Source organism: Kryptolebias marmoratus, linkage group LG4 (genome assembly GCF_001649575.2).
Source record: "Kryptolebias marmoratus isolate JLee-2015 linkage group LG4, ASM164957v2, whole genome shotgun sequence".
Classification (NCBI taxonomy): Eukaryota; Metazoa; Chordata; class Actinopteri; order Cyprinodontiformes; family Rivulidae; genus Kryptolebias; species Kryptolebias marmoratus.
This window is the reverse complement of record NC_051433.1, coordinates 23,886,326-23,900,593: the sequence shown is the minus strand read 5'-3', so window position 1 is coordinate 23,900,593 and position 14,268 is coordinate 23,886,326. Positions and strand designations below refer to the sequence as shown.

At 38.9% G+C, this 14,268-nt stretch overlaps 1 protein-coding gene across 3 annotated transcripts in view; it reads left to right on the top strand.

Moving 5' to 3' along the window:
- The window catches only part of frmd4ba (FERM domain containing 4Ba), a 51,231-nt gene that overhangs the window by 33,357 nt on the left and 3,606 nt on the right, over positions 1 to 14,268 (top strand). For 2 of the 3 annotated variants that reach the window (XM_037975097.1, XM_017435837.3), the window contains exons 8-20: positions 1,354 to 1,437; positions 3,362 to 3,427; positions 3,894 to 3,951; positions 4,322 to 4,408; positions 9,517 to 9,593; positions 10,092 to 10,230; positions 11,482 to 11,623; positions 11,726 to 11,859; positions 11,950 to 12,066; positions 12,520 to 12,748; positions 12,839 to 12,895; positions 12,983 to 13,118; positions 14,020 to 14,184. In XM_037975097.1, the coding sequence (XP_037831025.1) occupies positions 1,354 to 1,437; positions 3,362 to 3,427; positions 3,894 to 3,951; positions 4,322 to 4,408; positions 9,517 to 9,593; positions 10,092 to 10,230; positions 11,482 to 11,623; positions 11,726 to 11,859; positions 11,950 to 12,066; positions 12,520 to 12,748; positions 12,839 to 12,895; positions 12,983 to 13,118; positions 14,020 to 14,184 (1,491 nt within the window). The remainder of the gene's footprint in view (positions 1 to 1,353; positions 1,438 to 3,361; positions 3,428 to 3,893; positions 3,952 to 4,321; positions 4,409 to 9,516; positions 9,594 to 10,091; positions 10,231 to 11,481; positions 11,624 to 11,725; positions 11,860 to 11,949; positions 12,067 to 12,519; positions 12,749 to 12,838; positions 12,896 to 12,982; positions 13,119 to 14,019; positions 14,185 to 14,268) is intronic. The other variant, XM_037975098.1, reaches the window with a different exon arrangement.

Genomic DNA, 14,268 nt, shown 5'->3' with positions numbered 1-14,268 from the left:
GCAGAACAACCAGACTGAGAAACAGCTTCATTCCAGAAGCTGTAAGACTCTCAAACTCCACCTCTTCACACACACTGCATTGACACTTTCAAAGACACTAACACTCCACACTAAGACACTTTATTTGCACTTGGACACTTTATCTGCTATTCATATTCATATTTATCTTTACTGCTACAATAGGAAATGCACTCCTCTTATATTGTTCATGTGCTGCTACCGCTCATACCTTTTACCTTATCTTTTTTTCTGTTTATTTTTTTTCTGTTTTATATTTTTAAATTTATATTGGATGTAAGCTGGGACCGTGGTTCACAATTTCGTTCCACCTCATGTACCACATGTGATGCGAATGACAATAAAGTCTCCTTGAATCCTTGAATCCTTGAATCCTCCCACAGACCAAAAACATACATGTTAGGTCCCAGGGTCCCCGGTGTCCCTTGCTTGTCTCACAGGTTGTAAAGGCTGGTTAGAATAGGTTGACCCATATTTTATTCAAAAAGACCTAGGCTGAGATAAAGTAGCAGTTTGTCTGTACAGATACCATCATCTGTTTTTTACTAAACCATTTGGAGATTTTGTAGGTGAGATTAACTTTTCTTGTTGCCACATCATGTAGGATCTTTGTTTAAATATTGCAGAGGGATAAATATATTATAGTCATTAATTTTTTAGTGGTAGCCTAAATATCACTACATGATACACAAGAAAGTTTGTGAAGAATTGTACTGTAGAGAGCCAAGAGGAGATGGCTTTAAAACATTTCTCCTTAAGCCCTTTGAAAGGCTCCTGATGACTTAAAAGCTTTGCATGTGCCTTTATAAATGAGATCTGGCAAGACATGAGTAAAAGTCAACTTCACTCTTGGCAGGCAGCACTTTTCTTTACACTGTTCATAAAAGATAAAAACCATTTCCTGACACCGCACCTTTTCTGGAAAGATTTGCAGATATAAGTTACTGCTACCATGCCTAAAGATAGAAATCCAAAGCACACTGAACGTTTGAACATGTGTTCTCTGCACACTTTTAGACTTTTGCTTTAGATTTTTTTTTATGTAAACATTTACCTTTGTGGTCCACATGCTGGTATGGAGCTTTCATTTTAGGATCACAGCAGCATATTGTAGACCTCTGACTGAGCTCTGACATATACATAGTAAATTTTAAACTTAAACAATATCTGTTGGCAGATCATAATAAATTAAAAGTGGGTCTTTCATTGAGTGTTACTGTCACTCTTCATGCGAAGGAGGTTAAATGGTAAAATAAAATTAGAAAGATCTGGAAAAGACAGACATTGTGAATATATATAAATAATGTTTTTAAAGTTTCTGTATTTTCTTTTCAGTGCTGAAACTGCCAGGTCGGACCTGAAGTTGCTTCCAGTTCTGCCCACCAGAGTACTAAGGGAGCATCCATCTCTCAGTTACTGGTAAGAGATCTGAACTTAAGTGGTCTCAGAAAAGCAAAAAAATAGATTTAGCATTTTAATGTGCCAGCAAGAATAGTTCAGAATGCTTAATAATAATAAAAAAATACATTTTATGTAATTAAAAGATAAAGATTGGTAAATTTACCATTATTTACCTTTCACTGTTTGCAATACAAATCAAGAAGAAGAAGAAGTTGCTCTATCAGTCAGTTTAGGTTTCACCAAATTACATACAAATAAAGAAATGAAAATTAATTTAAGCTCAAGGCTAACTTCAAACATGTAGGTGCATTAGCTGCCTCTACATGACAACTGCAGCAACTATTTCTGCCATCTGCTGTCAAACAGGTTGTCAAATAAACCTATCTATCTGATACTGTTGCAAATCAACAGGAGTGTGCCAATTACATGATTATATAGTATTATAATAGTTACAAAAAATGCAGTCTTTATAAACATGGCCTGTATCGTAGCCGATAACTTGGTACCAGCGCTGAGGTGACTATGAGAGAGTCAGCTGGATCCACCTCAACATCTAATACGTTAAACACAAAAACAGCCTTTAAATGACAGTTATTCTGAAACATTGATTTGTCTAACTGCTGATTATGAACAATTTAAACACGTCTTTCTGGACACATTCTTTGCTATATTTGTGCCTCCAAAACTAGCTCATTTGGCATCTTTTTAAAGGAGTAAAGCTTAGCTTGTAGATTAACGGTGCTTTTTTTTTTTACTATATTTGCTTTTTAAAAAATATGTACAATTTTACAAATTTAAGAATACTTTTATTAATCTGTGTTTAATTAAAATTAAGTGCACAGAATCAGATCATTTTTGTTTTTAAAAAGATATTTGCTTTGTGACAGGATAAGGCATGAGTTGGTTGTTCCTAAGTAGCCCTGTAGACAGCCAGAGTTCTTTCAGTGTCACAGCTCTTATTACATAATACTGGCAGTTCACTTCAGGTTTTGATCAGGATTATTGGATTGGTAATAAATTGCTGGAACTGTATCAGCAACTGCTAATGAGCATTTACAAGGTCTATTTGAAGACCTTTTTTCCCATTATATAACAGAATTTCACCAGTTGTCATGAATTGGTGAAATTATTTTCACTGCTCAGCTATACTTTACACACCAGTGTGTAATCTTACAGAAAAATACGAGGGAAAAAAAATCACATGAAGACTCAAGGCAATGTGGTCTTCTTCTCTTTTGATTTTCTTTTGTGAAAAACAAAATCTGATCTGTTCTTTTGATGAGCCTTGTTATTGATCTTGATACTAAAATAAGTAAAAATAACTAATTGAATACATGTTTATTGACTCCGATCTCTAGTATCAGTAATACTGTTACTACACAAGGCTGCCATTTTCAGAGGTGCTAAGCTGCTTACAGGCCTGTTACTTGTATGATGAGTTTTCCTACTGAGGTGGATTCTGTTAATTGCATTTACTCATTAGCTTTTTGAGGACACTGGGAGGTGCTGACAGCAGATGATTGTCTGTCTCTCCAGTCTACGCTGCTGCTGTTGCCGCTTCACTGCCTGTTTCTGTGCTTTTTTATTTGAGGCTGCTGCTGAATCTTTAGCAGATAAATCAGTCCAACGTCCTAATTAAAATTACAGTTGCATGGAGCATGATTGACTACATCACCATACATCCGTCTCTGCCTTCACGTCTGTTTGGATGCAGTGGGTTGTCACTGTGCCATTAAGAAATGATTACAGTGGGAAGTGAATGGGGAGGCATTTGCATGGTTGGTAGATGAAAGTTATCAGCAGCCCAGTGGGCCAGACTGCATTTTCTGCATGAGCAGGCAGTCTGTGTGTCAAAGAAAGCTCTCTCACACAGCCCCTCAGTAGTAACAATGTGTTACACTTGATAAATTTTTCATTAAATATTTTATCCTTCCATCAACAGTGAGGACAAAGTGATTGAACATTACAAGAAACTGAACGGACTGACCAGAGGACAAGCTATTGTGCAGTAAGTTTTCAAAAATCATTATTGTGACTAAACGGGAAATAAACTCAAGTCCCTTGTTGCTTTTATTCTCAGCGTTCTTTCTTTAGAGTGCATCAGGTCTTTAACTGTCTGTGTCTGCTCTGTGGTGGCCGCTGTTGTAAGAGGTGGCTGTCACCCTGCCAGAATGGGTCATTAATTAGAAGGGATGCTCCTGTAGTAGGCATCCTGCCAGCCGTGGGAGGGTGTAAGTCCTCCACCGTGTTTTCCCCAGGAACACATGATTTGTGCCCTTGAACTGATCAATGGACTCTTCCCTCCCTCTGTCACAGCCCTGAAACAAATCGATCAGCTTGCCACTGCAAATGACTGTGGCTTCTCAATGGCTGCAGCTTAAATCCCACTCTGTCAGCTTTAGTACAGCCATCGGATGACAGTGATGAAGTGTGAGTAACTGAATTTGTGTTGACCTGTTCCTCTTTCATTGAAGGTATCTGGCCCTGGTGAAATCCCTGCCCACATATGGAGTCCATTATTACCCTGTGAAGGTAACTACAGTGCCCTGACTCGTACCTTAACTTAACCTTTTAACATTCACATGTCAAAACCACTTATTTTGTGCTTGATGTATGAATATTTTAAAGCCAATGAGTTAAAAATAATCTTTTGTGTGTAATTGTAGGAAAACAGTTTAGTGAATTTTGGAAAATGCACCTATCTGACTTACTAGCTCTTATGAGATCAAGATGTCTGAAAAGATCATTGCCATTAAAATTGCTTAGTTAGGCAACTGCAGAAATGTTAATGTATTTGATTTCTTTTTGTGCTGTGATCCAAATGACATCACAGCACTAAAGTTCCCACCAGTAAACCTCCTTCCAGTGATTTGTGGTGGGACCTTTGTGTGTTTTCATGCAGGACAAGCAAGGAATACCGTGGTGGCTGGGAGTCAGCTATAAAGGCATCGGCCAGTACGATCTGCAGGATAAGCTGAAACCTAGAAAGGTAGGCTGTTTTTACAGCTGCTGTTTTCACTTTAAAGATTCCTGTTTTCAAATTACTTGAGATGCATTTTCTTGGAGTTTACTCTTATCTCTGTTAATAATTTCATGATATAGTCCTCCTGGGACTAACTTCAGGGTGTGGGCTTTGTAAATAAACTTGACATGGATTTCTCTCAAGTGTCAGTCATTGTATGCAAATAGATTTATAAAAAATATGTTATACTTGGCACCTATGAAATGCTTAATTTTGCAGTTAACAGCATGGCTGTTGTCCCAACTCTTTGTGTTAGCGGGTTAATAATCCATCGGTACTCTAAATAGGTGTAAATAGGATCCTGGTTCCCATGCCAGGAGAAAGAGGAACACAGATGGAGACAAATATTTTTGTGTGTCACTGTGTGCTTAGTGCACTCAAGGCTATTAAGTATAAGAACATACTGTAAATAGTGAAGATCATTAAAGCAAAACAGCCACAACAACTAGAAAACAACTTCACTTTCTCATTTTAAATAAGAAAATCCATAAAATAATAATGTAGATCCTGTTTTCAATAAAAGCTTATTGTTATGAATGTGCTTTTTAGATTGTAAGAATAGATGCTGCTCTTGGATTTACTTATTTTTGTCATATGTAGAATAATTACAAATCAAATTAATATGAAATAAAATAACATGTTAATTTCTTACTTTTAGGAAAAAGTGGGATCTGAAGAGACTCGTCTGTTTTATTAAAGTAGCCATTGATGTGCTGGTTATGGTTATTTTCTTAAACACGTGAACTAATATTTTTTATTTTTTTACTCTTGTTGCCCTAATTTTAGTCCCATGCAGTTGCTGTTGTCTTTGTTTTCCTGTGATATTTAATCACTTCCCAGCTGAGTGTTTCTCTCTGGCCTCTTTCATTAGTCTCGTGTAGCTGTTGTTATGAGGCAGGAACCTGTTGACTTAGCAGGGCGTGCTGTTACACAGAATAGCGAGGCATTAAAGGACACAGGCACAGCGTGCCTCTCCACAGGTCTCCTCATGGAGGTGTAATTATGGTGCTCCGTGGGAGTCTGGCCCTCTGCCATTTCTAGGCAGTGTGGATGTTTGGACTTGGTATGGACTTGGTAAGTGTTAGGGTGCTGGAGCAGTTCTTCAGAACCACACTGTGCCATTTCTAATGGCTTAACAATGCGTGATGACAGTCACCTGAGAGCCTCATAAAAGTTGAGTATTTCCTGTTATGGGAAAAACAGCTTCACAGTTTAAATGGTATGTTTCGCTAATGATGCTGATAATTGAAGGTGTTTGCTTTCTTTCAGTCCGTGTTTAAATGAGACCTCTGTATTTATGTAATATGAATACTGCATTCTGTGTCAGCTCACATTTCCTGTATTCAGGCTCAGAAATTCCTCTTAACCCTCTGATCAGCCCTTGTCAGCATGTTGCTTTTATTATAATAATCTGTGTTTTGGGGTCTTAAAGAGAGCACAAGATCGATCAGAGCTAAACAGTTGTTTGTGGTGGGTTGGGGTGCCTAAATTTAGCATTGGAAGTGGTTAGAGATCAGTTGAAAGTGCAGTGTTTTCTGTAGTTTTATATTTTTAAACAGCACCTTACAGATGTTTACACACTAAGGATCTTTTTAAAGATTATTTTATTAAATAATTAACATGCACAAACAAGAAAAAGATCACTTCTACAATTACTGTACCTTTACTGTTTGCTTGGAAATGAGAATATTGGTATGTGCAATGAATGAGAATATAAACGGGTTTTGTCTGGTGTCATGTTTTCTTAATTAAGTTTGGTTGACATTTTTGAAAGCAGCTATGATAGCTTAGCTTTGCATTAGCGTCTGACATTTTACTCCCTCTGAACTGAATAGCCTGAAACTTTGGGTTTCTTGGATTCTCCTAGCATGTAATGGGACAGTCTTTAAAGGGATAGTCTGGTCATTTTTAAAATGCCCTGGTTTGGCTACTGTTAGGACAGCCTGGACAAAGACTTCTGCTCACTTTTCATAGTCTGTGCTCAATGACTGATGTCACAGCTTATAAGGTACTAAATATTAATAACTATTTGACAGAACATCACTTGAAAATGACCAGACCATCCTTTTTAAATCTACTTATTTAATAAGTGTCATAAACTAATTTATGGAAGACAATCATCCTGGGATAATTATGTAATTACATGAAAAACAAAGAAATTGTAGATAATTTTTTTCTTAAGTAATGTTTAAGGAAAACTGAACCAGGTTTATCCTCAGTTACTACTGCCTAAAAAATAGCATAACAAACTAGGTAAACATTTTAGTTTTTTTTTTTCTTTTCTAATACCCAGCAGTTGTCAGCTTTTTTAAGCTCGTGTCATTCTGTGGAAATGTACATTTACCCAGCAGTCAGAGCTGGTATGTGACGTGCCATGTGAAGGGTGGGGCCATTCTTTACTGCACGGGCAAGTGAGCCAGATCCTTGGAGACTGCTTTTTTTAAACTCACAAATCAGCCATCCATATATGACTTTTTTTTTTTCCTTGGGGGTCCCTGAGTTGTGGGTGTGAGCTGGATTTGAACAGGCTGATCCCATCTGAAACCACAAGCATTTCTGGCAAACTTCCACACTTTTGTAATTTGCTGTTTGGCAAAAACAAGAGCAGTGTGAAGAGAGATGACACGTAGATTTTAGTTTGCTGTTGTGCTTTTGTTATCTGTTTTATAAAAATGACGATTTTAGTTTTTAAATGGGATTTGTGTTCATGAGTCACTGAGGGATTACTTGGAACATTTCCTTTTTAAGAGGACAACTTGTGGTCTTGTGACTGTAGAGTTTTAAGGTGTGTCACGTCACTGGCATATTTTAGCAGTAGCTTGTCAAGCAGGCAGAGAAGTGTATCATCTATGTGCTGGCACCTAGGAGTGGAGTTTCTCTAATGAGATGATGATCCAGTAAAGTATTCATTGTTAGGCTTCCGTGTTGTTAATATGTAAATGATGCAAAGTGATAGTGAGAAGCAGGTGTGAATTGGTGTGAGACTCTCTTCACAATGAGATTGGGTTTTTAGATGCATCTTGCTGCCTGATTCCTGTGGTTCATTAAAGCTCTTTGTTACCTTAACGGCCTGATTGAGGTCGCGTTACGCAACACTGTTTTTAAGTGCAACCAGAACACTTTTGCTGTAATTTGACCATTTGTGTACACAACATCCAGCAATCAGATTCACTGACCAAAACTTTTTGAACCACGGTCTCAAAGTGGAGATTTTTAAAGACACCAGACATCGATGTGAAATCGTACATGTGCACTACTGACGGCTGCAATCAACATTTTTTTTTCTGCACTTGCGCAAGCAGATTAACAACAGCAACAATGGCGGATAGCAGAGTGCTGTTTGTGCTGCTCACCCTTTTCCATGTTTAACATCAACCCGACTTCACTGTCAGTCCAAATGTCTGTGTAGTCACCATGTTGGTTGTAACTGCTTACATGGTCAAGAGATTGGTGTCGGAAGGCATGCGCATGTCAGCGCCAACTAGTGGCGTGCCATGGAAACTATAGCAGATTCAGCAGGCACAGCAGCACCGTGTAATCCTTTAACTTTCTTCCAATCAACATCGGAAAATCTCTAATGTTTCCGTGAGAATATTCACATGTAAAAGTAGCCTAAAGCACTGTAGTGTGTATTTGACTTGTTTGTTTGGTGGTGGTGGTTGGGGGGGGGGACTGTCGTAGATTTGAGCATAAAACAATGCTCTGTGTGGTATTTACAATGTCAGAAACAGTTCCTGGGTTTGACATGAAGCATTTAAAGTCAGAGTGACTGGAAGCAAAGCTGAGGGTAAATCTCCACAAACAAAAAAAAAACTAATTTAGTAAATACCTGCATACAACCTGCTTATCTGGTCTGACCAAAAAGGAGGAGCGAGAGGGCGGAAAAGAGAGTGTTGCCGAGCAGTGTAATGCTGAAGGCAGTATGAGATGTCAGTGATGTCAGAGGAGGAGGAGGAGGATGAGGAGGAGTTGGGGTTATGGGGGCGTGGTTGCCTCAGCTGAAACTCTTGCAACACCTATCTGACTCCCTGAGAACAGACAAGCGAGAGTATTGTTCGTGGAAGCTCTAACCCTGTGGGAAAGTCACAGTCAAAGGATTCAATATAGACCAAGAGAATTCCACAGGGATCCGATAAGCAAAAATACTCTGTACGGTAAGGCCTGTTATTGTGTATACAAGTTATCTGTCCAACTGATTTAAATGGTTTACTGTTTTAATGTTTTAGTTATAATGTGCGCTCCTGAATGGGTTCAGAGTGATCTGTGTTGTAAAGATAGATCTGTAATATCCCATAATTAGTTTGTTGTTGTGTTTAAATTCACCACAATTATAAAAGGTTACAGTGACATCTTACCATTGATTAATTTGTGTGTGTGTGTAAAGTGTTGTCTGACCTGCTCTGATGCTGTGAAATACTAAAGTTCTCACTTATTGGTTGGTGTCAAGTAAACTGTGAGGATTTTTGGATTTTAGTGCCTCAGTCTTATCGTTTTTTGTTTATTTTTTTCTTTTTTATTGAGTGTAGGAAGGATTGTTCGCTGCCAAGTAACTCAAGATCTGTTGAACTAGCACAGCATGAGTGGAGCAGATGTTTCATTCTGACACAGAGAGAAGTTTTACCTCTGCCCTCCTCCTCAGCAGAATGAAATGAGAACCTGGCTTGCCGCCTGGCACAGTTTTTCTCCCTGCAGTTGCATTGTAAATGCTCTTGTGGTATCTCGTGTTAACACCTGATTAGCTGACCTGCTGAGCCCCATTCATTCATGGCGTCTACTGTTAAAATTTATGCTCGGTAAAGATTCCACAGTGGCTGAAAACAAAACTATTTACTTTAATGTGTGCCTCATTGCTTTGTTGTCTTTTGCAGTATTTGTTTCTGCTCATGTGAGAGGACCTCTAGCTTTTCTGAGTATATTTGTTCAACAGCCTGTGTGTATCAAATGACTTTTATAATTCTTTCCTGCAAACCCATTTCTCAGACAATACCGTGTTGGCATGTGTACTTAGTTATGCGTTTATGTGTCTTCACTCGCCCCACCTTCTTTCTGACTAACCATCTCTATCTCTTTGACAGTTATTTCAGTGGAAACAGTTGGAGAATTTGTACTTCCGTGAGAAGAAATTTGCAGTAGAAGTAAACGACCCACACAGGTCAGCAGATAAACCACTTGATTTATCTAAACTGATCTTAGTTGGTGCTTTCCTTGTATTTTAAAGTGTTCCTATTTTAGTTTGTGCCCTTGTTTCAGATGTCCTGACACTATGAAGGGCATCTACAGCTGCTGGCCCATTTAGAAGTCCCTGTTAATGACTTGAACCTGCCTGTTAAATGAGGGTTTTCCTGCTGTTCAAAAGCCACCTTATTATTCTGTCTTTATTAGAGGACCTGTGCTTCTTTCACAGGTTTTAATGTGAAACGTTCTGCAGCTAAAGTTGTTATTAAACCACACACTGTTTCTAGCTGCTGCTTGTCTTCTTCTCAGAAGTACACAAAGACCCTCATGGTTTTTTGGATTTATATTTAGTAACAACATTTCTGCTAACCATAAATTATATTCTTCATTTTTTGTAAAAAAAAAAAAAAGATTTTTAACAGTAAATGTTTCTTGGATCAACTCAAACACTGATTGTCTGTTCTATTATCTATAGGAGAACAGTGACCAAGCGAACATTTGGACAGGCTGGTTTGGTTATTCACTCATGGTATGCCAGCCACTCCCTGATTAAAACTATCTGGGCAATGGCCATAAGTCAGCACCAGTTCTACCTGGACATGAAGCAAAGCAAAGTGAGTCTTTCTGTTTTCCTTTCTGATTAGTTTTGATTTCTTCACACTAATTGCCAACTCAACTCTTCCCAAACTAACACCCAGGTAGTACACCCTATGACACATTTAGAGTGTTTGCATGTTTTCTGATAACCTGCATAGGTGAGACACCTTGTGATGAGGCTCAGTCAGGCTTGTGTGTGTACTGGTTTTTGTGTAGGTGTAAACTGAGATTAGATTAAGAGTATAAGAGTACAGGGCTATGTATGAACTGGTTATGGTCAGTGTTATGGTTTTGGTTTAGCTGTCAGTCCAATGTCCTAATAAAGATGTTTCACAAGCCTGGGTGTATGTTTATGAAGCAGGTTGTGCACAACAAACAAATAATAGGCTCACTTGTGGTTTATTAAGCAATGTGCTTTTACAAAGAACTTAACTTGGGTGACGTTTAATTGATTTCACCTAAAGTGGTGACACTTTTTCATTCTGTGAAATGGAAACACCTCAAGAATATTACTGTCAAAATAATACAGTTCTTTTTAGACTGGGACAGTGAAAGACTAGTTTTGTGTCAGCATCTTCATTGTTGGGTTTCCTGCTTGTAAATATCTTGACTAAAGGAGCAGATGAGATCAGGCTTCCAGTACCAGTTAACTTTATGTTATAAAGGTGTTTGGCCCTTATGCATTATATAAAACAAATAACTACTCAAAGTGTATGGACTTATTTATCACACTTTAATTATAAGGTTCAGAATAATATCCTGTTTTGTTTTTGGGTGGGGGGTTGTTTCTCTATCTGAGGTCTACGAGGAAAACTACAATGTGCTGTTTGAAATTTGAAGGGTTCAGTAAAGAAACCATAAGTGGTTTTATTACTACCACACTACCACAGAGAAAAAGAAAGGAGCAGTGTATTTACATCTGTGCACAAGTTCTTAAAAAATTGTTATGTTGCCCTGAAGGTACATCATGTGTATGTACCTCTGAGTCTTTGTTGACCATTTGTGCTATTAAACATTATGAGTTGTGTGATGTGAATTTTGAAGTAGAGGGAGGATGAGTGTGTGTGTGGTTTAAGTCGAGAGATTTTTCAGCCACCGTTTTTGTTTAGCGACAGATGGTGAGTCGGTGTTCATCCAGGAATACAGCCCACACTAATTGATTGGAGAGTGGCACACTTAAGAGTACTCATCGTGCATATGTAAAAGCACTTTCTCTGTCTGCCGTCATTAACATGAAATCTTCACAATCCCTTCCTCCTTTTCTGCAGTCAAATATGACCACGACCAGGAGCACAGGAGACATCGCCGTGGACCTCACGGAGCTCAACGCCCCGCGGATCAATAAACTCTCCAAGATTGAGAGCAAAGATCCACTAATAATGGCCAGTAATGGAAGCCTCATTTCAGCAGGTAATCTGAGTTAATCACTTAAAGGCTGCTGTTCCACCTCGGATTGATGAATGATGATTTATGATGATAATTTGTAGTTAATCAGGCATGTCCTCATTCTAGGTTCTGCTGATTCTGAAGTAATCGAGGAACAGAGGCAGGAAAAGATCGCTGAATTAAAAGAGAAGAAAAAGGACCTTCAAGACAAACTGGATCAGAAACTTGCAGAACTAAAGAAGATCTGCATGAGGGAAGCTGTAAGTATCTCGAACTTTTGTTCCGTTTCCAGATGTGTCCAGGCTCTGTGGTTTCCACATTGATTAGAGGCTGTTATTTTTCATTTCCAGGAGCTGACAGGCAAACTGCCTAAAGAGTATCCCCTGGCTGCAGGTGAGAAGGCTCCTCATGTCCGACCCCGTGTTGGGACAGCTTTCAAGCTGGATGATCTCTTCCCGCATGACGAGGTTTGTGAAGATATTGTTTTGTTGTGTTTTTTGTTGTCCTCTATTTCTGTTAGTCATGTAATATTGAAACACTCCTATTGCACCACTGTGTTTGTTAAGGTCAGTTTGTGTTTTTGAAATAGGGTTTAAGAGTTTAACATATGGATTTAAATTTCATAATGCTTTGAGTACAAAAAACAAAACTGTTTCAGGTTTTAGCTTGTTATCCCCTGCAGCTCAGCTAATATTATGAATTTGAATACTTTTAGGAATATGAGTTTGCTATCACTCTGAAATGTAATATTGTATGTTGCGATAAAATCCTTGTTACGTCTGTTACCTGGGGCTGGGGATATTTGAAGTCTGTTTTGAAGTCTCTTTCTTTGTTCAGAGGTGTGCCCTAAAGAGGATCTGTGTGTATTTTCTTTTGGAAATTCCCTACTAACTGAGTGGGTGTTGTGTGTTTCCCTCAAGGACCCACATCTTAGAAATCTGGAGAGCAGGTTTGCCTTGCAGCTGAAGATCGTAGAAGCAGCATGGAAGCTAGTCAGTGAGGCTGACCTGAAACGAACAGTGAAGAAGAAGAGGAAAACCAACTACCTGGATGCTAAAGGGACACTGGAGCAGATTGAGAAAGAGATAAATAACTATAAAATCACGAAAGGAAGAAACCCCACTCAGAGAGCCTCATTGATTTTTGCAGGTAGAACATCTGCAGTGTACACTTCTTGCATATCATAGCTTGTTGACCATGTAGTCATACAGTGCTAAGAAAAATGTTTTTTCATCTCAGATGATGCCCACACCTCAGACCTCAGCTCTCTTTCTGACAGCCTTCCTCTAGATGATGGTATGTGTGCTCCGTGTGTATGTGTTTGCTCCTTCATCCCTTTGTCAAATGTTGATCAGTTTGACTCCATTTGTTTTGGCCTCCCAGAAGATGAGCTTGGTTCTCAGAGGCAGCGGTCTCGATCAGTCCAGTATTCCCCAAGGCCACACCATGCAGAAACTCTGGACATCTATTACAACAGAGACAGACGAGCCTCTGCCAACAACCAGCTGTCAGACACAAGGTATACTGTCTCCGCCCACACACATGGAATGTACTGATATTCCTAATTCCTAGTGTCTCTGCGTTTAATAAGGAGGCTCAGAGTGAGTAGCATAGTAGCAGAAACTACTCTTGGTGCTTTAGGCAGAATTTTAAGTTGTTAGTCAGTGATGCTTTGCCAGCAATTAAAAGACAGACATATTCAGTGTAATCATGATCATCTTTTTAAAAATCAAAACATACACACATATTTAAAAGCACAAAATTTGTGAAAACAGCTGAATTGATCAAAGGAAATTATAATCTATTCCATCAGGTAAACATGAAATGTACAGTTGAGAAACACAGCTGTTGTGCTTTCTGTGAAGATATCTTTGCTCTTCTTGCTTTGATAGCCTGAAGCATGGAGCTAGAGCTAGTGCAGACTTGTAGAGAAGATCCAGAGCTACATTCCTGACAGTCCCCTCCTTCTCCTGCTTCACCAGCAATCTCTCCCTTATCAGTTAAACTTACTGACTTCAAAAATACACACACACAAACAAAAAAACTTGTTGCTGCCTGTGAAGGAGCAGGCAACAAGCCCAAGTTAAGACAAGTAAGGAAGAAGGAAACAGGAAAGTTGTCGGAAATATAGTTAGAACAGCAGCCACTGCGTGAATATTTACACAACAATGCAGGTGGTGTGTTACTCCCATCTACAAGGATTATAAACACAATGCTTGCTGTTGGGTGAAAATAATAATTAATTTATTGTGTAATGACAATCACTTGTGTAAAAATTACCTTCACTCTATCTATCTATCAAAGAAATCCATTTTTATTTTAGTTCTGAGTAAGTAAAGGGAGGGTAGCTGTGTCGGTGGAAAAGGCTCTGGACTAAGGAGGTGAATGTCCTGAAAATAAAGTTCTTATCTGTGTTTCAGATTTATTTCTGACCAAGTCCAGGAATCACTCCACTACAGTCACACTGATGCCTTATCAGGCTACAACAGTCTGCTGAAACCGGCTTCCAGACAGCCACGTGACGCCCGCAGCATGCCCCCCACTCCCCTCCTCACCCGAAACGCCTACAGCAGCACACAGCTCAGGTAAGACCTCGGAGATTAACTGCATTTATTCTCCTAAATGCTTGTTTCATAAACAGCTCTCACACTGAGTCAACACAGATTAAT